At 47.4% G+C, this 22,157-nt stretch overlaps 1 protein-coding gene across 3 annotated transcripts in view; it reads left to right on the top strand.

Moving 5' to 3' along the window:
• RPS6KA1 (ribosomal protein S6 kinase A1) overlaps positions 1–4,906 on the top strand; it is a 45,969-nt gene extending 41,063 nt beyond the window's left edge. For all 3 annotated transcript variants that reach the window (XM_049774709.1, XM_049774712.1, XM_049774711.1), the window contains 5 exons: positions 1,717–1,878; positions 2,038–2,114; positions 2,325–2,442; positions 3,310–3,447; positions 3,926–4,906. In XM_049774709.1, coding sequence (XP_049630666.1) covers positions 1,717–1,878; positions 2,038–2,114; positions 2,325–2,442; positions 3,310–3,447; positions 3,926–4,048 — 618 coding nt within the window. In that variant the 3' untranslated portion in view covers positions 4,049–4,906. The remainder of the gene's footprint in view (positions 1–1,716; positions 1,879–2,037; positions 2,115–2,324; positions 2,443–3,309; positions 3,448–3,925) is intronic.
• The last annotated feature ends 17,251 nt before the right edge of the window (positions 4,907–22,157 follow it).

Genomic DNA, 22,157 nt, shown 5'->3' with positions numbered 1-22,157 from the left:
TTCTTCTTTCTTTCTTTTCTCTTCTCTTTCTTTCTTTCTTTCTTTCTTTCTTTCTTTCTTTCTTTCTTTCTTTCTTTCTTTCTTTCTTTCTTTCTTTCTTTCTTTCTTTCTTTCTTTCTTTCTTTCTTGTGGTGGTGCCTACCACAATTTTTTAAAACCACATACAGATCTGTAAATCTTTAAAAAGTAAATACATGGGGCCAGAGCAGTAGCATAGTGGGTAGGCCATTTGCCTTGCATGTAACCTGAAGCCTACCTGATTTGATCCCTGGCATCTCATATGTACTCCCTAGCCTGCCAGGAGTGATTTCTGAGCTCAGAGCCAGGAGGAACCCCTGAGCACTCACAGGGAGGGCACATGCTTTGCACACAGCTGACCTAGGTTCCATCCTAAGCATTTCCCATATGGTCCCCTGAGCTTACAGGAGTGATTCTTGAGTGCAGAACCAGGAGCATAGCTGGGTGTGGTCCAAAAACAACAACAAAATATCAAACAGGGTAAGGAAACAGAGGAAGATAGGTTGTGATTGCTGTAAATGCAGAATGATCCAGGGGAGCCACTTTGATAAGGAGAGATTTGAACTGAGACTTGAAAGAAACAAACCAAGGACCCAGACAGCATCTGAAGGAAGAGTATTCCAGAAAGCAGAAATAGCACATACAAAGGTCTAGAAGCAGGAATATGCTTGGCTTGTTGAAGGACTAGCAAAAAGACCAGTGTGTCTACAGCCCACGGAAAAGGAGGGAGAGTGTAAAAATCCCAGGAGTTCCAGACAGGGTGAGGGTTAGGAGTACCAGCAAGTGGACTCTTCTCTTGTCTCCAAGGAGCTTGGAGCTTCTTCGTCTGCTTTCCATGTCAGGGTTTCTCAGGCTGGGTTTAGGACAGACGAGGAGGTGAGGGCAAAGCAAGCAGAGTTAAGAAGTCATTGCAGGGCCCGGAGAGATAGCACAGCGGCGTTTGCCTTGCAAGCAGCCGATCCAGGACCAAAGGTGGTTGGTTCGAATCCCGGTGTCCCACATGGTCCCCCGTGCCTGCCAGGAGCTATTTCTGAGCAGACAGCCAGGAGTAACCCTGAGCACCGCTGGGTGTGGCCCAAAAACCAAAAAAAAAAAAAAAAGTGAAAAAAAAGTGAAAAAAAAAAAGAAGTCATTGCAGTAAATCAGATGACAGGAGCTAGAGTAAGAAAGCTGAGTACCGGGGCTGGGCGGTGGCGCTAGAGGTAAGGTGCCTTGCCTTGCCTGCGCTAGCCTTGGACGGACCGCGGTTCGATTCCCCGGTGTCCCACATAGCCAGGAGTAACCCCTGAGCATCACTGGGTGTGGCCCAAAAAACAAAAAAACAAAACAAAAAAAAGAAAGCTGAGTACCAGTTGGGCTCTGAAAATATGTGTCATGCACATGTGGGAAACTGAGGCATGGGAATGTCTTAGAAGAGTGTGCTAAAGGCAAGGCTAGCACTGTTGTTCAGTGAGGTGGAGTGACTAATGGATGACTGAGGAATTCTTGGGAAGTTAGTGCTACCTGTAGACATGCCTGAGAGATTCCGCATCACAGCACTAACAGCACTCTCCTAGTTCAGCCCCTTCTGATCCTTGAAGCTCCTAGGTCCTTCTGTCCCTCTCGCTGGGCCTGTCTGCCCTGCTCCCCTTCCCTGGCAGTTGCCTAGGGTGCTAGCAGCCTTCCACAGTGGCAGCTGTACTATGTCCTCGTCCCCAGGTTGTGCACCGGGACCTCAAGCCCAGCAACATCTTATATGTGGACGAATCAGGCAACCCTGAGTGCTTGCGCATCTGTGACTTTGGATTTGCCAAGCAACTGCGGGCGGAAAATGGGCTCCTCATGACCCCTTGCTACACTGCCAACTTTGTGGCTCCTGAGGTGAGTGGCCTGGCTTCTCTGACTGGGGAAGGAAGGAGACTGGGCAAAGGTGGCTCTGCCTACTCCCAGAACCCCCCCAGAGCTCCCATGGAGAATCCAGCTTATTGGGTTCTAGCCGCTGTTCCTCCGCACTGACCATCCCTGCCTGCCTCCTGCCAGGTGCTGAAGCGCCAGGGCTATGATGAAGGCTGCGACATCTGGAGCCTGGGCATCCTGCTCTACACCATGCTGGCAGGGTGAGTGCCCGCTCACCTGGGTTCCTTCCCCCATGTCCTCCAGCCCTCGGGTCTGGCCATGGTGTCCTCTGGAGCAGAGGCATGGCCCTGGCTTGGGTGAGGAGGAAGAAGCTTCTCCAGGAGAACCCAATGAGATGAAGAAGACTCAAAGCTGACCAGATCCCTGGAAGGAAACCAGGGCTGTATCTGACAGGGCCACTTTATCTCTAGGTACACTCCATTTGCCAATGGGCCCAGTGACACCCCAGAAGAGATCCTGACCCGGATCGGCAGTGGGAAGTTCACCCTAAGTGGGGGGAATTGGAACACGGTTTCAGAGACAGCCAAGGTGAGTATGTGAAGTTCCAGACAGGGCTGCAGCTGGGGGTGGGGAGAGGATCCCATCCTAGGGTTGCCTGTGGCTGTGGCTCTAAGTGAAAGGTTTTTGGCAGCCTGCTGCACCCTTAGAGCACTGAGCAACTTGGATACTCACTGGCCCTTTCTGTGTGTCCCAGGTCCTGAGATAGACCAGTGGTGTTTGATAAGGGCCTCTGTCTGTGGAATATGGACCTAGGCTGAATATCCTCAATGATGGGTACCACTTCACATTGGCTTCATAATATAGGTGTTATCTGCTTTTCAGAAGAGAAACTGAGGCTCAGAGAGTTAAAATAACTTGCTCAGAGTATGTTATTTTAGAAAAGTTAACTTAGAAAGGAGAGGTTGGGGCCGGGCGGTGGCGCTGGAGGTAAGGTGCCTGCCTTGCCTGCGCTAGCCTAGGACGGACCGCGGTTCGATCCCCCGATGTCCCATATGGTCCCCCAAGAAGCCAGGAGCAACTTCTGAGCGCATAGCCAGGAGTAACCCCTGAGCGGCACAGGGTGTGGCCCAAAAACCAAAAAAAAAAAAAAAAAAAGGAGAGGTTTTGAATATGAGTTGGTACAACTCCAACCTTAAAGTTTTTTCATTATTCTACATGGCTTCTGGAAGGTGCAGAAGTGAGAGGAGTGATGAAAAGGGTTTTTTGGAAGAAGCTCAAAGGGTCTCACGGCCCACCAGTGCACCCCCTGCCCTTCAGCAGGGTTCTGTGTGGCTGGGGACAGGGTGGAAAAGGATCACAAAGATGCTGTGGGTGTTTAGGGGGTGTCTGGCCCTTTCCCCCCACAGCAGGACCCAGCTATCTACTCCCTCAACCCATTGTTCTCTCTGTCCCCAGGACCTGGTGTCCAAAATGCTGCATGTGGACCCCCACCAGCGACTTACAGCTAAGCAGGTCCTACAGCACCCGTGGATCACCCAGAAAGATAAGCTTCCCCAAAGCCAGTTGTCCCACCAGGACCCACAGCTAGTGAAGGTATGGTACTGCAGTGGGGACTGCCTGCAGGCCAAGGACCCATGGGGAAGGATTTGGGGTGGCAGAGCCAGGTCAGACCATGCCTGTGTGACACAAGGAGCCTGGGTCTAACATGTGGGTGTCAACAGGACCCTGAAGCTGCAACTCCGGCTATTTCTCTTTGATTTTGGCTTAGATCAGACCTGGCTTGGTTATCAGAAACTACCTTCCTTCCTGGAAGTGCACAAAGAGTTATGAATTACTAGGAAATGAATCCAATTCCCCACATGCAAAGTGTGCACTCCAGTTCCTTAGTACCCTCTCTCCTGCCCCCAAGAGAAGAGGCAGAACTTTGCATATTGAAGTGCCACCAAGTCCGGATTCAGAGAGGTTCTCTTGGGCTAGGAATATTAGGAGGGGCTGGCCTGGTACTGGAAGATGTCCCCTCTCCTATCTGTCTCACCACCATTGTGCACTCATTCTCCACCTTCTCTCCCAGGGAGCCATGGCGGCCACATACTCTGCACTCAACAGCTCCAAGCCCACCCCGCAGCTGAAGCCCATCGAATCTTCTATCCTGGCCCAGCGGCGGGTGAGGAAGTTGCCATCGACCACCCTGTGAAGGACTGGGGTACCCAGGCCTCAGGGTGGTGCTAGCTGGATGGAGAAAGCCTACTTCCCAGAGGGAGCAGGCCCGTGGCACAAGGCGGGAGGAGCTGCGCCCCTAGGGGCCCTGGAGGCAGCTAGCCCAGACCACCCCAGCAGGGGTGTGAGAAGTGCCTTCTTCCCCAGGATGGACTCTTCTCGGCTCAGGCTCTGCTGCTTGAAACCGAATCACTGTACAAACTCTTCTTTTTTTTGTGTGTGTGTGTTTTGTTTGGGGAGGGAGGGGTCACACCTGGATGGTGGTCAGAGGCCTAAGGGGGAAAATGGCATCAACCACCACGGATTTTCAGAGGATCCATTTGCCTTTCTGGGAGCAGAAATACCCAGGAGAGGCAATCACAGGAGGGCTGCCTGTGGCTGAGCCTCCTTAAAGCAGCTTTGTGGTCCTGCCTGGAACCCCCATGGTCAGCTACCTTAGCCATCTGCACACTCCAAGGCTGGCCAGCACTTTCCAGACTCTTGGCTGTTAAGAAGAACTTGCTCTACTCCTCACCAGCCCCTTTTCCTGGCTGTTCTGCTAGGGGGTTCGGAACCACTCCCTGCTAGAGGGGAGACCCAAGGTCCCTTGGCTCCCCACTCCAGGCACCAGCATCAACATTGGCCTCATTGGCCCCCTGCAGTCAGGTGGGGGCAACCCCAGAGGCCCTGGAAGCACTTTCTGGCTGACTTACGTTGGAATCAGCCACAGGACTGAGCTCATGGGAGGCCAGGGAAGGCCAAGAGGGACAGTGGTTTTCGTTCATTTCTTCCTCAGCTGGTAACTCAGGGTTCATATGTCCATGGCCTTTCTAATAAACTTACAGTTGAGTTAAAGTCCACTTGTCTCTACGTTTCCTCCAGGAGTTTGCCCTATCTCCACTATGTGGCATGCAAGATCTTGACAATGACAAGAAATGGAGCAGGGCCAGTTAGTTAGTCCAGCTGCTTGGAGCTCAGATCATTTGAGAAACAGGAGGGATTTCTGTGGGGGTCTTGCCCCACATTCCTGCCAGGAGACCTCATCATGTAGATAACAGCAATGGTACTATTGCTCATCACTGACAGCCAACAAATCATAGATTGGCATCTCCTTCTAGGCACTTAACATCAGTTCCCTTCCCTTTTTTTGGTGGTAGAGCTGGAGACACTCAGAAACAGTGTTCAGGCTGTCTGGGGCCACTTAATACAATACTTGGCCAATCAGGCCAGATAATTCAGTGCTAAGGCCCAACAATGTGGTGGTGCTCATTCCCAGTGGGGATTGAAAGGACATAGGCCTCCACTATGACAATGATAGCTGGAAACAACCACACTGGTTAAGAACTGGGTGGTGGGGCCCGGAGAGATAGCACAGCGGTGTTTGCCTTGCAAGCAGCCGATCCAGGACCAAAGGTGGTTGGTTCGAATCTTGGTGTCCCATATGGTCCCCCGTGCCTGCCAGGAGCTATTTCTGAGCAGACAGCCAGGAGTAACCCCTGAGCACCGCCGGGTGTGACCCAAAAACTAAAAAAAAAAAAAAAAAAAAGAACTGGGTGGTGAAAGGAAGTAAAATGATATACCTGATAACCCTTCAGTAGCAATATTGCAAACCACAGAGTTTAAGAGTAAAAAAAAAGGAACTCAGAGAAGAAAGTTGTCTGCCATAGAGGCAGTAGTAGGAAGGGCAGAAGGAAAACAGGACATTGGTGGTAGGAAATGTGTACTGGTGAAGGGACTGGTGTTGGACATTGACTGAAACCCAGTCGTGAACAACTTTGTAACTATCTCACAGTGATTCAATTAAAAACATTATTATATAAGTATATAAAGAAAGGATACAGGCTTCCTGAGTCCTACAATATTTGGTGCTGGGAATCAGCCCGGAGCTCCTTTATGTGCACCTCATGTTCTGTCAGCCTCCTAACTTCTCAGCCCCCAATCTGTCTCCAAGACCCCACCTTGCCGGGATACTGCCCTAAGGGATTCTGCTATGGCCTGTGCCTCATTAACTTCTCAACTTTTTTTTTTTTTTTTTTTTGGTTTTTGGGCCACACCCGGTGACACTCAGGGGTTACTCCTGGCTATGCGCTCAGAAGTCGCTCCTGGCTTGGGGGACCATATGGGACGCCGGGGGATCGAACCGCGGTCCGTCTCCTAGGCTAGCGCAGGTAAGGCAGGCACCTTACCTCGAGCGCCACCGCCCGGCCCCAACTTCTCAACTTTTAAGAACACTAAAATGATACCTCCAGAGAGCCAACTAAGATACCTCCAATGGGTTTCATGACCCTGCTTGGGGACCCCCAGGCATTCTCCTGCTCTATTTTGTTATATCTCATGCTGCTCTGGAAGCACCTAATGATGCTCGTTGCTCCACCAATCCTTGAACTCAAGTGTGTGAGTTGTGTTTGTGTCATTCTGTATCACAAGGTCCGGCCATCTCCTCTGATGCACAATATTTTGACCCTGTGTTAGCAGTTGAGTGAATGAGGAGGCAGGAAAAGCAGAAGCCATGGATCTGGGGGAAGGAAGGAATTACATTGGCAGATATGCCCTGGCCTAGAAAGGACTCCAGGTAGGAGGTAGGAAATCTGGTGCTCTGGCTCAGAGGAGTTAGATCCTTGTCTCAGGCATATGATACCAGATCCAAGAACTAGGAAATGGTCATAGGTTGGTAGAAATCCATAGATAACTTTCTCAGCAACCAAAGCTCCAAATCCAAATTTTTCCCCTCTCTGAACCTCAGTTTACCCCTCTTGCTTAATAGGGATCGTAGTATGTGATCACTAGTGTTCACAGCAGCCAGGAGTGTGTGCTATAACTAGAATGTGGCCCCTGATGAGGCCACAGTGTGACCCCACCACAACTAGCATTCAAGGTAACAGCTAATTGTGTGCATTGCCCTAGCCATTGCAACAACAACTAAAGGTGGGGGGAGGAATAATAAATGAAAGAAGTAGTCCAATTTGAACAACCACATTTTCTTTTCTTTTCTTTTTTTTTTTTTTTTTTTTTTTGGTTTTTGGGTCACATCTGGCAATGCTCAGGGGTTACTCCTGGTTCTATGCTCAGATATCCTGGCAGGCACAGGGGACCATATGGGATGCTGGGATACAAACCACTGTCCTTCTGCATGAAAGGCAAACGCCTTACCTCCATGCTATCTCTCTGGTCCCCACATTTTCAATTCTGATGTCTACTGAGTTCCTCTTCACTTTGACATTCAAGTATGAGTTCCCAGAGTGGCCTATCTGATGGCACAGCTCCCATCTGCCCACTCGTGGGACATCCAGATGCCAAGAGCTCCCTACACTTTTTTTCATTTGGACCTCATGTGAAGGTGATGTGATTCCAATTCATATGTGAAAAAATTAAGACATGGAAATTGATTTGTTCAAGGACAGAGTAGCAAAGTCAATCACATTTTGAGGCCGGGGAGATGGCTCAGTGGGTTCATATTTGTATGCAGGAGCCGAGGTCTGATTCCTGTCACTGCATTGTGTTCCAGAACTACTAGCAGCAACTGAACCCAGAAAAAAAAAACCCACTGTCTGAATTTTGGTGGCCCAAAACCACAACCGAAACCAAACTGTCATTCTGTACATTCCTAGGCTTTTAACTAAGAAACTAATACAGAACAGATTATTTTTAACCTAGGTTGATAACAGCATTACCCACAACAGCCCAAACATGGAATCCTTAATAGCCATCAACAAGTATCTGAATATGGGGCCGGAGCGGTGGCACAAAGCGGTAGCCTTGCCCGCACTATCCTAGGACGGACTGTGGTTCGATTGCCCAGCATCCGATGGTCCCCCAAGCCAGGAGTGATTTCTGAGCACTTAGCCAGGAGTAACCCCTGAGTGTCACTGGGTGTGGCCCAAAACAACAAACAAAAAAAGGCCAAATATCTGAATAAAGAAACCTATCTGTCCTTACCACTTTGTCATTAAAAGGAGAAAATTAAGCTATTTGGGGCAAAATGAATGATGGTAGGAACTTGATTCTTTTTTTGTGTGTGTGTGTGTGTGTGTGTGTGTGGTTTTTGGGTCAAACCCGGCAATGCTCAGGGGTTATTCCTGGTTCCATGCTCAGAAATTGCTCCTGACAGGCACAGGGGACCATATGGGGTGCTGGGATTCGAACCGATGACCTCCTGCATGAAAGGCAAATGCCTTACCTCCATGCTATCTCTCCGGCCCCGGAACTTGATTCTTTTAAATGAAAAAGTAATGAAGTGGAAGATAATTACCAGATGTGAACACTAAATAAAGCCCTCCAAAATGGGCAAAAAATTTTAGCAAACTATCCTAGTCTTGGTGAGAAATACTGGATGGAAGAAAAGGGAATGGTAGGTGGGTGGGATGGCCTTGGAAATTTGTGGTGGATATTGTGAATCATATAAACTGAAAAGTTTTATCCCTGAAATTCTATAAAATTGTAATGTCATGTCAAAAAGAGAAAAGGGGGTTTGGAGAGATAGTTCAAGCAAGTAAATTGGTACTTGACTGGCCAACTTGTTAAATGCCCACACCTGCAGTTGACTCCCTAAGCACTGCCAGGGGTCACTTTGATCATAGAGCCAGTAATAGTATCTAAACAACACCAGATATGGCCTCAACAAAAATGAAACCTGGGGAGGAGGTCTGTATGAATCAGAATCTCACACCACCACTGTGCTGACCTAGCTCTGTGTGCCTCGGATGTCAGTGCACAGTCGGAGATTAGCCTGGCTCGCATTCTGCCCGCTCTATGCGTATCAAAGTTCCTTTGTAGTCTGAGACCAGGTCCCATCAGAGGACATAGTTGTCACTCACACAATTCTGTTCCTGATGGCAAATAGCAGAGACTGGGCAGGGAGCCGTGGGGAGTTTCCTGCGGGCAGAAGGAATGCATTCTGTCCCCGTAACCCGGCCACACACAGAGATGGCTGGGACTTGATGAGGTCTTTGAGGCACCCCAACAGGAGGGAACTGTTAGAGGCTTGTACAGTCCTGTGTGAGTCAGATTCACATTCTCAATTGTTGGCACAGGAACCCACGTCCCTGAGCATTTCTGGCATTTTACCCACTTTAGCATCGTGTTTTCTAGGATTATTTCTGAAACAAGCACCCTCTGAGAAAAGGCTGCTTCCCTACATATGTTAACTATCCAAACATTTGGAGCTTCAGTTTGCGCATGGGTTTACTCTCACTCAGTCCTATAATCAAAGGCCACTGGAGATGCCACCTGCCTGTGATATGGCCATCACCAAGGACACAACTGTCACACAATTTATTGAGTTCAACTTTATGAGGGTTCAATACACAGCGTCACCCTAACAGTAAAGCAATCTCATGAGGTAGGTGGCTGAGCAGGGTTTTGAACCAAGGTCTGTCTGGCACCACAATTCATCCTGTACCACCCGGATACATGGGCAATAAGTGATCCCACAGTGACTCGTCAGATCTCACAGTCAGAAGCACAAAAACCTCCACCTCATCTCCACCCACAGCAGGAATCTCCCCTGGGTAGTTCAGTTTCTGTTCAAATATCACCACGTCATAAGACTATCCCCCACACAACTGGAAAGTTCTTCCACTTTGAACGGAGGTTTTCTGAGTAACTTCTATTTTTTTTTTTTTTTTTTTTTTTTTGGTTTTTGGGTCTCACCCGGCAGTGCTCAGGAGTTACTCCTGGCTCCATGCTCAGAAGTCGCTCCTGGCGAGCACAGGGGACCATATGGGACGCCGGGATTCGAACCGATGACCTTTTGCATGAGAGGCAAACGCCTTACCTCCATGCTATCTCTCCGGCCCCATAACTTCTATTTTTTAAAGGGGGAGGAGGTTTACCACAAACTCTAGGGTACCTAAGGGAGAAATGACTTCACAGGGGCAAGAGGTAACTTGTGGAAGTTAAGGGGTGGAAAGGAAGATCCGTGAGGTGAACAGGATCATTGCCCCTGAGAGCCTCACAGTGGGCCTACCCTGCCTCTTCTCCCTTGATTCTGGCCCAGCTCATCTATGAGGGCAGTGGTAGCAGGAACAGGCATGAAGTCAGACACTTGCCCTCACCCCCAGCTCCACGCTGATCAGTGCTGTGGCCTTGAGCACATCATTTTCCCACTATGACATCTCAAAGAGCAAATGGTTCTTCTGAGTGTTAAGGAGAGGGCCGGTGTGAGGCTGTCCTAGTTCTGTTATTTTCCTTGGCCTAGAAACCAGCAGTCCTGGGTCAGAATCCATATATTCGTCTGTAGGAGCTTGGCAAGTCATTTAACATCTCCCCCTCAATTTCCCCATCATTCACGGAGGTTTATGGAGGGTCACTCTAGGATGACTCAGAGATAGGGACCGAGGCATTTTCCACCTGCAGCCACTACTCATCCTCCATTCCAGCCTCCCAGTCCTCTCTGTCTCTGTCTTTGTCTCTCCCTGAGATAAGCAGAGGGAACTGCATCCAGAGCTTTGGACCCAGGCTGACTCCTCTGAGGGTCTTAGTCCCTTCAGGCAAGGGGAGCCCTGACTCATGGGAACCTTCTCTCTTTCCCTCCTACCTAGCAACTCTCAGTTCTTAACTATGTTTGTGACTCAGTCAGAAACTTCTTTTTACAAGTCATTTCCTCTGTTTCTCCTCTCTTCCGGTTCACACTACAAACCTGGACTGTGGTCTGAAGAGAGAAACTGAGGGGCAGATGCCCACGTCTGAGTTGTGACAGGCCTGGAGTCACTCTCCCATCATGCAGTCCTCTTAAAGGGGGTTGGGAGTAGGGAATCAAGTTGTTTCACTATTGCTATGGGTTTGGCTGTCACTAGCCCCTCTCAAGGGCTTCAGAGGGCATCTGAAGAGGATGCACTGTAACCCTAGAGGAATGAGAAGGCACAAGATTGAAGTCAAGACTCAAAATCAGCATGACTAACTGTGTGACAAGTCACATGATACTCTGTGCTTCTTTTTTTTTTTTTTTTTTTTTTTTTTTGGTTTTTGGGTCACACCCGCCAGTGTTCAGGGGTTACTCCTGGCTCTACTCTCAGAAATTGCTCCTGGCAGGCTCAGGGGACCATATGGGATGCCAGGATTAGAACCATCGTCCTTCTGCATACAAGGCAAACGCCCTACCTCCTCCATGCTATCTCTTTGACCCCTCTTTTTTTTTTTTTTTTTATACCCAGTGATGCTCAGGGGTTACTCCTGGCAGAGCACAGGGGACCATATGTAGCACCAGGGAATCAAATCTGGGTCAGCCACATACCAGGCAAGCACCCTACCCACTGTACTAACACTCCAGCCCTAAATCTACTTTTTATCATCCATAAACCATTCTTCTCAGTGGGTTTTAGAGAGAATGCAGAAAAATGAGAATCAAGGTTCTCTTGGGGATCAAGTGTAAAAACAGCATTTTTGGGGCCAGAGCGGTGGCGCAAGCATTAAGGTGTCTGCCTTGCCTGTGCTAGCCTAGGATAGACCATGGTTCAATCCCTGGCGTCCCGTATGGTCCCCCAAGCCAGGAGCAGTTTCTGAAAGCATAACCAGGAGTAACCCCTGAGCTTCATCGGGTGTGGCCGAAAAAAATAAAAAAGGGGGTGGTCGGAGAGATAGCATGGAAGTAAGGCATTTGCCTTGCATGCAGAAGGATGGTAGTTCAAATCTCGGAATCCCATATATTTCCCCGAGCCTGCTAGGAGCGATTTCTGAGCATAGAGCCAGGAGTAATCCCTGAGCACTGCCGGGTGTGACCCCTCCCCACAAAAAAGAGGCTATTTTGGGGCTAAGTGATAGTACAGCAGGTAGGGCGCTTGCCTTACATGCCACCAATCAGGGTTCTATCCCCACTATCCAGATTGTCTCCTCAGCCTGCAAGAAGTTATTTTTGAATGCAGAGTCAGGAGTAACCCTTGAACGCTGCCAAGTGTGGCTCAAAAGACAAAGCAAAAAACCAAAACAAAGCCAAAAAAAAAAAAAGCAGCTTTGTTGCAATAATGCTTCATAGATGTGTATTTTTTCTGGAAGGAGATACAGGGTGTTTGTATGATTCTCAAAGAGGTTTGCAATCCCTCCCAAATATTAAAAACCAAAGCACATCATCTCTAGAGGAGCAAAGATATATGTCAGCAAGTATGTGAACCAGCCTTCTTGTCCCATGGGAAGGGGGCAAGAGAAATAGCTCAATGGAATGAAATACTTGCATTGTATGCAGGTGGCTCAGTTTCCACCCCCACCCCCACACCACATGGTCCACCGAGCATTGCTAAGAGTGGCCACAAGGAGTAGCTCCTGAGCATTGCTGGAGGTAACTCAAAAAATATGAGAGAGAGAGAGAGACAGAGACAGAGACAGAGACAGAGAGACAGAGAGAGAGACAGAGACAGAGAGAGACAGAGAGAGACAGAGAGACAGAGAGGAGAGAGACAGAGAAGAGAGAGAGAGAGGAGGGGGGAGAAAGGGGAGAGAGAGGGGAGAGAGACAGAGTAGAGAGAGAGGGGAGAGAGGGGGAGAGGGGAGAGAGAAGAGAGAGAGGAGAGAGAGGGGGGAGAGAGAGAAGAGAGAGAGGAGAGAGGGGAGAGAGGGGAGAGAGAGGGGGAGATGGGGGAAAGAGGGGAGACAGGAGAGAGAAGAGAGAAGAGAGAGAGGAGAGAGAGAGGAGAGAGAGAGGAGAGAAAGGAGAGAGGGGAGAGGGGGGAAAGGGGAGAGAGTGGGGGAGAGAGGAGAGAGAGAGGGGAGAGAAGGAGAGAGGGGAGAGAGAGGGGAGAGAGATAAGAGAGAGGAGAGAGAGGGGAGAGAGAGAAGAGAGAGGAGAGAGAGGAGAGAGAAGAGAGAGGGGAGAGAGGGAGTCAGGGGAAAGAGAGGGGGAGAGAGAGGGGGAGAGGGGAGAGAGAGAAGAGAGAGGGGAGAGAGGGGAGAGAGGAGGAGAGAGAGAGGGGAGAGAGGGGAGAGAGAGAAGAGGGGGAGAGAGAGGGGAGAGAGGGGGAGAGAGGGGGAGAGGGGAAAGAGGGGAGAGAGGGGGGAGAAGGGGGAAAGAGGGGAGAGAGGAGAGAGGGGGGAGAGAGGAGAGAAAGAGAGAAGGGGAGAGGGGGGAGAGAGAGGGGGCAGAGGGGAGAGAGGAGAGAGAGAGAGGGGAGAGAGAGAGAGGGGAGAGAGAGAGAGAGAGAGAGGAGAGAGAGAGAGAGAGAGAGAGAGAGAGAGAGAGAGAGAGAGAGAGAGAGAGAGAGAGAGAGAGAGAGAGAGAGAGAGAGAGAGAGAGAGAGAGCTGGAACCTACAGCTAGGAGTGGGCCCCAAATCTCTGACACAGTGTTGGATCAATTCTGTGACTTGCTCGTGTCCTTTCTACCGTATTTATTCGAGTACAAGGCGCAAAATTTCTACCAAAAAAAAAAAAGAACTTCAAGTTTGAGTGCGCGTTCTAAACGAGGGCTGGGGTGGGGTGGCAGTGGCGGCCGGTCCAATGAGGGCGCAGGTTAATTGTGAGTTCGCACTGCGCCTTTTCCGGGCTGCAGCCGCGCACTGTACTCGAGGGCGAAGGAAAAAAACAAAAAACTCAAGAAACCTGGCCTATCTCTTGACATCCTGGGTTAAAACATGGGAAGACATACCAAAAGAAATGATTATCAAGAGTTTTTTGAAGACAGGGATCAGAAATCAAATGTACTGCACAGAAGACGACCTGCTGTGGAATTCAAACTCAGAAGAAAGCGAAGAAACTGGAGAAACAGATGAAAGTTCCTGCCAACTGGGACACTGATGAAAAATTAACTCGAGAAGAATGGGAACAACTCGTTAGTGTAACTGATGATGAATCTGACTTTGAAGCATTTTAATTAAATATTGTTACCGGTAATTTTATTTCGGTATTGTGTTTATACCAGTTTACATTGTCAATAAATTATTTTTATCATGGCCTCACGTGTTCAACAACTTTTTTTGTCAATTACAATGTTTGGTGTGAAACAAAATTTTATACCGATTTTTAATCTAAAATTAGGGGTACGCATTATACATGGGTGCGCATTATACTCGAATAAATACAGTAGTTTACCAAGACCAGTAGGATCAGCATTAGAGAAATGCTGATAAGAGAAACCCATAAGAGAAACCCTAGGATGGGGGTTAGGGGAGAGAGAGAGAATCCAGGGCTTCAGGTGCTTACCTTGCATGTAGCCAACCCTAGTTTGACAGCTGGGTATGACCGACTCCCTCCCCCAGAGAGAGGCCCTCAGGTTCCACTTTCTTGGGGACACTGATAAAAAGCCTGCAGGTGGCTTCTCTGGGTTGGCTAAGGGAGGGGGTTCACTCATTACTTCCAACACAGCTGATCCCATGAAGGAATTGACATAGTTACATCAATTGTAGAGAGGCTCGATTTACATGTGATAAAACGCAGAGATTTAAAACATGACCTTGGACAAGTTTGGACAAATTGAGACATCTATGATCAGCATACCATTGTAAGGGCACATTTTCATCTTGTGGTGGCCTTTATGTCCCTTCTCAGTGTGTGTCCCCCCCAGTCTCAGAGGTGACCACTATTCTAATTGCTGTCACCATAAATCAGTATTACCTATTCTAAAACTTGTACAACTGGAATTAATGATGTGTATTCATCTGAGTTTTTTTTTTTCGGGGTCACACCCAGCAGCACTCGGGTTACTCCTGGCTGTGTGCTCAGAAATCGCCCCTGGCAGGCTCGGGGGACCATATGGGATGCCAGGATTCGAACCACAGTTCGTCCTGGATCACTGTGTGCAAGGCAAATGTCCTACCACTGTGCTATCTCTCTGGCCCCCTTTATCTGAGTTTTGAGTACAGTATTATGTCATGAGGCTTCAGACCCATCTTGCATGTATCAGAAATTCATTCTCTTTAGCCGTTGAGTAGAAGTCTGTGGGATCAATTTGTTTCATCCATTCACCTGTTGGTGGGCTTTTTTTTTTTCTGTTTTTTGTGTGGCTAATAATAACTTTTATGTAGGAATCAGATATAATATGCATTTATTTCTGTCTTTTCTGGTGGGACATACCCAGTGATGCTGAGTAGGGGTTACTCCTGACTCTGCCCTCAGGAATCACTCCTGGCAGTGCTCGGGGGCCACATGGGGATGATGGGGATGTTATCCTAGGTAGGCCAATGAAGGGCAAGCACCTACTCACTGTGCATCAGTGTATGTTTACTTATATAAAGCATTATCAAGCTGCTTTCCAAGATATATTTTATAGTCTGATCATTCATATCTGAGTCTTTATATACTTAATATTAATATTTAATAAATTAGTCTTTTGTGTTAATGTAGGTGGGGGTTTGGAGTGGTACCCAATGGTCCTCAGGGGAACTCCCAGTTCTGTGCTTAGAGGTTGTTTTCAGCAGTGTGGAGTTGGGTTGAAGGGGCATAACCTGCAGTGCCAGGAACCAAACCTGAACCTCCAGCATGCAAAGCATGCATTCAACCCTTTGAGCTATCTCTGTCTAATATTAGTCTTTTCTAACCTTAGTAATCTAATAGGCACATAGCGGTTTTCCTCTGTGGTTTTAATTTGCATTTCTCTAATGACTAATAATGCTGAGCACCTCATGTATTTATTGGCTTACATATCCTTTTGTCCGCTCAAACCTTCTACGCATTTGTTTAAATCGATTCAATATCTTATCGATCATAAATAATTTGTTTGTTTACTTACGTGTCACACCCCTGTTGGTAGTCAGGAGCTACTTCTGGCTCAGTGCTCAGGGTCACCTCCAGGGTACTCAGGGGCTATACATAGCTGGATGTGGAACTCTCGATTCCTACATGCAAACCAGGTGCTCCAGGAACTGGCAAGACAGACAATACAAGAGGTAAGGCACGTACCTTACATGTGACTGCTTCAGTAACAATCCTAGTTCGAATCCACAGCACTATCTATGGACCCCTGAGAATTATCAAACAATTATCACTCCTGAACCCATGGCCTGGAATAGTCCTTCAGCACTACTGGGTATGACCCAAATCACCTCTCTCCCTGTAAAAAAAAAAAAAAAAAGTACTCCGCCTGTTGAGTTATCTCTTCAATACTAAAAGGAATTTTCTGAAACTGGAGGAGAGTTTATGCTTGTTTGCCTTGCAAGCATATGCCATGAGTTCAGTCCTGTTGCCACTTTTGGGGTTGAATTGTTCAGTGGTTTGTGCTCAGTAACTCTGCTACCTGTGACCCCTAAACCACAGTCAATATTTTTGTTATTGTTTGTTTTGGAGCCACAAGGCAGTGTCAAGAATTACTCTTGGCTCTGCACTCAAGTATCATTCCTAAGGGTTTGGGGGATCATATGGGATGCTGGAGATCAAACTTGGGTCAGCCATATGCAAGGCAAATGACCCATCAGCTGTACTGTCTCTTTGTTCCCTATGGTTACTTTTTCTTTTTCCTTTTTTGGTTTTTGGGTCACACCCAGCAGTGCTCAGGGGTTACTCCTGGCTCTATGCTCAGAAATCGCTCCTGGCAAGTTCGGGGAACCATATGGAATGCCAGGATTCAAACCACCGTTCTTCTGCATGCAAGGCAAACACCTTGGCTCCATGCTATCTCTCCAGCCCCCTGGTTACTTTTCCTTAATTTATTTTTGTTTTTGGGCTACACATGGTGGTGCCCAGGTGTTACTCTTGGCTCTGTGCTCAAAGATTAATCCTGGCAGGTTTGGGGGACCATATGGGATGGGGATCGAACCCATGTCAGCTGCATATAAGGCAAATGGCCCTACCATGGCTATCGCTCCAGACTCTATGGTTATTATTTGTGTCCATTTCTTTTCTTTCTTCTTTCTTTCCTTCCTTCTTTCTTTCTTCCTTCCTTTCTTTTTTCTTCCTTCCTTTCTTTTTCTTCCTTCCTTTCTTTTTCTTCCTTTCTTTTTCTCCTTCCTCCCTCCCTCCCTCCCTCCCTCCCTCCCTCCCTCCCTCCCTTCTTTCCTTCCTTCCTTCCTTCCTTTCTTCCTTCCTTCCTTCCTTCCTTCCTTCCTTCCTTCCTTCCTTCCTTCCTTCCTTCCTTCCTTCCTCCTCCTCCCTCCCTCCCTCCCTCCCTCCCTCCCTCCCTCCCTCCCTCCCTCCCTTCCTTCCTTCCTTCCTTCCTTCCTTCCTTCCTTCCTTCCTTCCTTCCTTCCTTCCTTCCTTCCTTCATTCTTTCCCTCCCTCCCTCCCTCCCTCCCTCCCTCCCTCCCTCCCTTCTTTCCCCTTCTCTTCTTCATTTGTTTTTGGGCCACCACGGAGGTGCTCAGGGGTTACTCCTGACTCTGGCTCTGCGCTCAAAAAGCATTCTTGGCAGGCTTGGGTGCCAGATTCAAACCACCGGCTGTCTTGGATTGGCTGCTTGCAAGGCAAACGCCTACCACTGTGCTATCTCTCCGGCCTCTATTTTTGTCCAAATTCGAACTTGCCAATCCATTTGAAGGCAGAAGTTTTTTTTTTGTTGTTGTTTTTTTGTTTTTGGGCCACACCCGTTTGACGCTCAGGGGTTACTCCTGGCTATGCGCTCAGAAATTGCCCCTGGCTTGGGGGACCATATGGGACGCCGGGGGATCGAACCGCGGTCCGTCCTACGCTAGCGCTTGCAAGGTAGACACCTTACCTCTAGCGCCACCTTCCCGGCCCCTGAAGGCAGAAGTTTTGAATTTAAATGAAGTCCAATGCATTTCTCAGATCTTAATTTTTTGTTTGCTTTCTATCTAAAAAGTGTTTATGTAATGCTAATACATTCTTCTGAAAAAAATCTAAAATTTTAATGACAATTATGCTAATAACTACTGAGCTCTTGACACCAAGTACTATGCTAAATTAAGTTAATCATCAGAATGATCTCTGTGAAGCAGATTATTATCTCCATTTAAAAGATTAAGACACCTGGGGCCGGGGCCGGGAAGGTGGCGCTAGAGGTAAGGTGTCTGCCCTGCAAGCGCTAGCATAGGACGGACCGCGGTTCGATCCCCCGGTGTCCCATATGGTCCCCCAAGCCAGAGGTGATTTCTGAGCGCATAGTCAGGAGTAACCCCTGAGCGTCAAACGGGTGTGGTCCAAAAATCAAAAAAAAAAAAAGACACTTGGGGCCAGTGCAATGGCTTGAAGCCAAGCATATGATCACAACCTTGCAAAATATGGTCATGAGTACAAATTCCTGGTGTTCCACATGCATCAAGCATGATCCCGGGAGCTCAGTTGTCTGTGATCCTTAGCACTGCAAGTGACTTTTGACTGCATTACTATCAAGTATATGTAAAGAACCATCTAATGTTTTTCTTTGTTTGTTTTTTTCCTTGCCATTTTTTTTTGGGTCACACCCAGCAGTGCTCAGGGGTTACTCCTGGCTCTACGCTCAGAAATCGCTCCTGGCAGACTCAGGGGACCATATGGGATTCGAACCACTGACCTTCTGCATGAAAGGCAAACGCCTTACCTCCATGCTATCTCTCCAGCCCCAACTTGCTTTGTTTGTTTGTTTGTTTGTTTGTTTTGTTTTGTTTTGGCCATGCCCAGTAGTGCCCAGGGTTTACTCCTGGTTCTATGTTCAGGAATCATTACCAGTGGGACCTTACATGTGAGTGGGATGCACGGCAAGTGTCTTAGCCCCTGTAGTATCTCTCTAGCCCAAGCACCACATAAAGGAGTATGACCCAGTAAGCACAATTTTAAAAAAGAATGTTCTAGAACCTTGATTGGGAAATATGGTCTTTGGTGAGCACCTCCGTGAGCACTACAGCAGGCCCAACAAGCTCCATAACTCTAACTTGTGACTTTGCTAAAAAGTATGAGCCCAGGGCCAGAGAATACTCAGATGGGAGATCTCGGTTTGATCACAATATTGCTTCCTAAGAGTTGGTGGGAAGAGGGCCCGAAGAGATAGCACAGCAGCTTTTCCCTTGCAAGCAGCCGATCCAAGACCAAAGGTGGTTGGTTCGAATCCCGGTGTCCCATATGGTCCCCCGTGCCTCCCAGGAGCTATTTCTGAGCAGACAGCCAGGAGTAACCCCTGAGCACCGCCGGGTGTGGCCCAAAAACCAAAAGCCAAAAAAAAAAAAAAAAAAAAAAAGAGTTGGTGGGAAGAACCCCTGAACATGGAGCCATGAGTAGGCTCTGGGCACCACCAGGTTGGACCAAAAAGCAGAGGAAAAAGGTGGGGGTGAGCTTTGGTGAGCAACAAAGGGGTATAAACCTAGTGAGCACTATGGTCAAGGAGGTAAAGGAAACAAGAAAGAAAGAAAAATAATATATAAGTGTACTCCACAGTGTTGTTTGGTTCAACTTTATGTGTATCAGTGAAGCAACATGTTCATTATTGTGATATAGATATAGAGATGGGAATAAAATCTTATTTGGGAAAATTATTGACAAACTGAGGAATTAGTTACTATGTGATGTTTTTTTTTGGTTGGATTTTGGGTCACACTTGGCGGCACTCAGGCATTTCTCCTGGCTCTGCACTCAGAAATCACTCCTGGCAGACTCAGGGGACCATATGGGATGCCAGGATTTGAACCACCTTCTGTCCTGGGTTGGCTGCTTGCAAGGCAAATGCCCTACCATTGTGCTATGGCTCTGGCCCCACACTATCTGATTTTTTTTGTTTTGTTTTAATTTTGGGCCACACCCGGCGGTGCTCAGGGGTTACTCCTAGCTATCTGCTCAGAAATAGCTCCTGGCAGGCATTGGGGACCATATGGGACACCGGGATTTGAACCAACCACCTTAGGTCCTGGATCTGCTGCTTACAAGGCAAACACTGCTGTGTTATCTCTCCGGGACACTATCTGATTTTTATCCTTTTTCTTTCCTTTGTTTTTTGGACCACACCTGGTGATGCTCAGGGGTATACTCCTGCCTATGTGCTCGGAAATTGCTCCTAGCTTGGGGGGCCATATGGAACACAGGAGGATCGAACAGTGGTCTGTCCTAGGCTAGCTCAGGCAAAGGAGACACTTTACCTTCTGCACCACCACTCCTGCCCCCACTATGTGATTTTTAAAATAATTTTTGTTTGAGGGAAACACCTGACATTGCTCAGAGCTTTACTCCTGGCTCTGCACCTTAGAGATCACTCCTGAAAGAAAAATTGTGGCCTCAAATCGAAAGCAAAAAGTTATGTGCACATAACTTTTTGCTTTCGATTTATATATTTGGTTTTTGGGTCACATCTGGTAGTGCTCAGGGGTTACTCCTGGCTCTATGCTCAGAAATCGCCCCTGGCAGACTGGGGGACCATATGGGATGCCTGTAGTATTGCTTCTGCCCCAGAAAATTTTAAATCCAAATAGCTAAAGCAATACTTAGTAAAAAAAAATATGGTAGGCATTACTTTCCCCAATTTTTAAGTGTACTACAAAGCAATAGTTATCAAAACAGCATGGTATTAGAATAATGACAGATCCTTAGATCAGTGGAATAGACTTGAGTATTTAGAGAATGTACCCCAGACATACAATCAACTAATCTTTGATAAAAGGGTAAGAAATCCAAAATGAAGCAAGGAAAGCCTCTTCAACAAGTGGTGTTGGCACAACTGGTTAGCCACTTGCAAAAAAGCGAACTCATGGGGCTAGAGAGATAGCATGGAGGTAAAGCGTTTGCCTTGCATGCAGAAGGACGGTGGTTCAAATCCTGGCATCCCATATGGTGCCCCGAGACTGCCAGGAGTGATTTCTGAGTGTAGAACCAGGAGAAACCCCTGAGCACTGCTGGGTGTGACCCAAAAACGAAACAAAACAAAAAGCGAACTCAGACCCTCATCTAACACTGTGCACAACGATCAAATCCAAATGAATTAAATACCTTAATATCAGGCCTGAAACCATAAGGTATATAGAACACGTAGGTAAAACACTATATAACATTGAGACTAAAAGCATCTTCAAGGAGGAAACAGAACTCTCCAAACAAGTGGAAGCAGAGATAAACAGATGGGACTTTATTAAGCTGAGAAGCTTCTGCACCTCAAAGGAAATAGTGTCTAAGATACAAAAGCCATCCACAGAATGAGAGAAACTATTCACCCAATACCCATCAGACAAGGAACTAATATAAAAAATATACAAGGTGATGACAGAACTTAATAAGAAAAAAAACATAATTCAGTCAAAAAATGGGGAGAAGAAATAAACAGACATTTACTCAAAGAAGAAATACAAATGGTCAAAGGACATAAGAGAAAAAATGCTCCAGGGCTGGAGTGAGAGCATGGAGGTAAGGCAATTGCCTTTCATGCAGAAGGTCATTGGTTCTAATCTCAGCATCCCATATGGCCCCCTGAGCCTGCCAGGAGTGATTTCTGAGCATGGAGCCAGGAGTAACCCCTGAGCACTGCTGGGTGTGACCCAAAAACCAAAAAAAAGAAAAAATAAAAAGCTCCACATCACTAATCATTAGTGAGATGCAAATCAAAACTTCAATGAGGTACCATTTCACACCACAAATACTGGCACACATCACAAAGAACAAGAACAATCAGTGCTGGTGGGGATGTGGAAAGAAAGGAACTCATACACTGGTGGGAATGTTGTCTAGTCCAGCCTTTATGAAAAACAATATGGAGAGTCCTCAAAAAAACTGGAAATTGAGCTCCCATTTGATCCAGCTATTCCACTCCTAGGGATATACCCTAGAAACACAAAAATACAATACAAAAATCCCTTTCTCACACCTATATTCCTTGCAGCACTATTTACAGTAGCCAGACTCTGGAAACAAACAAGATGCCCTTCAACAGATGAATGGCTAAAGAAACTGTGGTACATATACACAATGGAATATTATGCAGCCATCAGGAAAGATGAAGTCATGAAATTTTCTTATACATGGGTGTACATGGAATTTATTATGCTGAGTGAAATGAGTCAAAGGGAGGAGATAGACACAGAATAGTATCACTCATGTATGGGTTTTAAGAAAAATTAAAGACATTACTATAATAAGGCCCAGAAACAATAGAGTTAAGGGCTGGGAGGGTTTAAAGGACTGGCTCACAATTTGAAGCTCACCACAAAGAGTGGTGAACATTGTTAGGGAAGTAACTATACTAACAACTAATATGACAATGTTAAAGAATAAGAGAAGTAGAATGCCTGTCGTGACACAGGCAGGCGCATTGGTGGTGGAAATGTTGCACTGGTGAAGGGGGGGTAA

Source organism: Suncus etruscus, chromosome 6 (genome assembly GCF_024139225.1).
Source record: "Suncus etruscus isolate mSunEtr1 chromosome 6, mSunEtr1.pri.cur, whole genome shotgun sequence".
In the NCBI taxonomy this organism is placed as follows: domain Eukaryota; kingdom Metazoa; phylum Chordata; class Mammalia; order Eulipotyphla; family Soricidae; genus Suncus; species Suncus etruscus.
The sequence above is the reverse complement of the archived record's forward strand: the minus strand, read 5'-3'. Positions and strand labels throughout refer to the sequence as shown.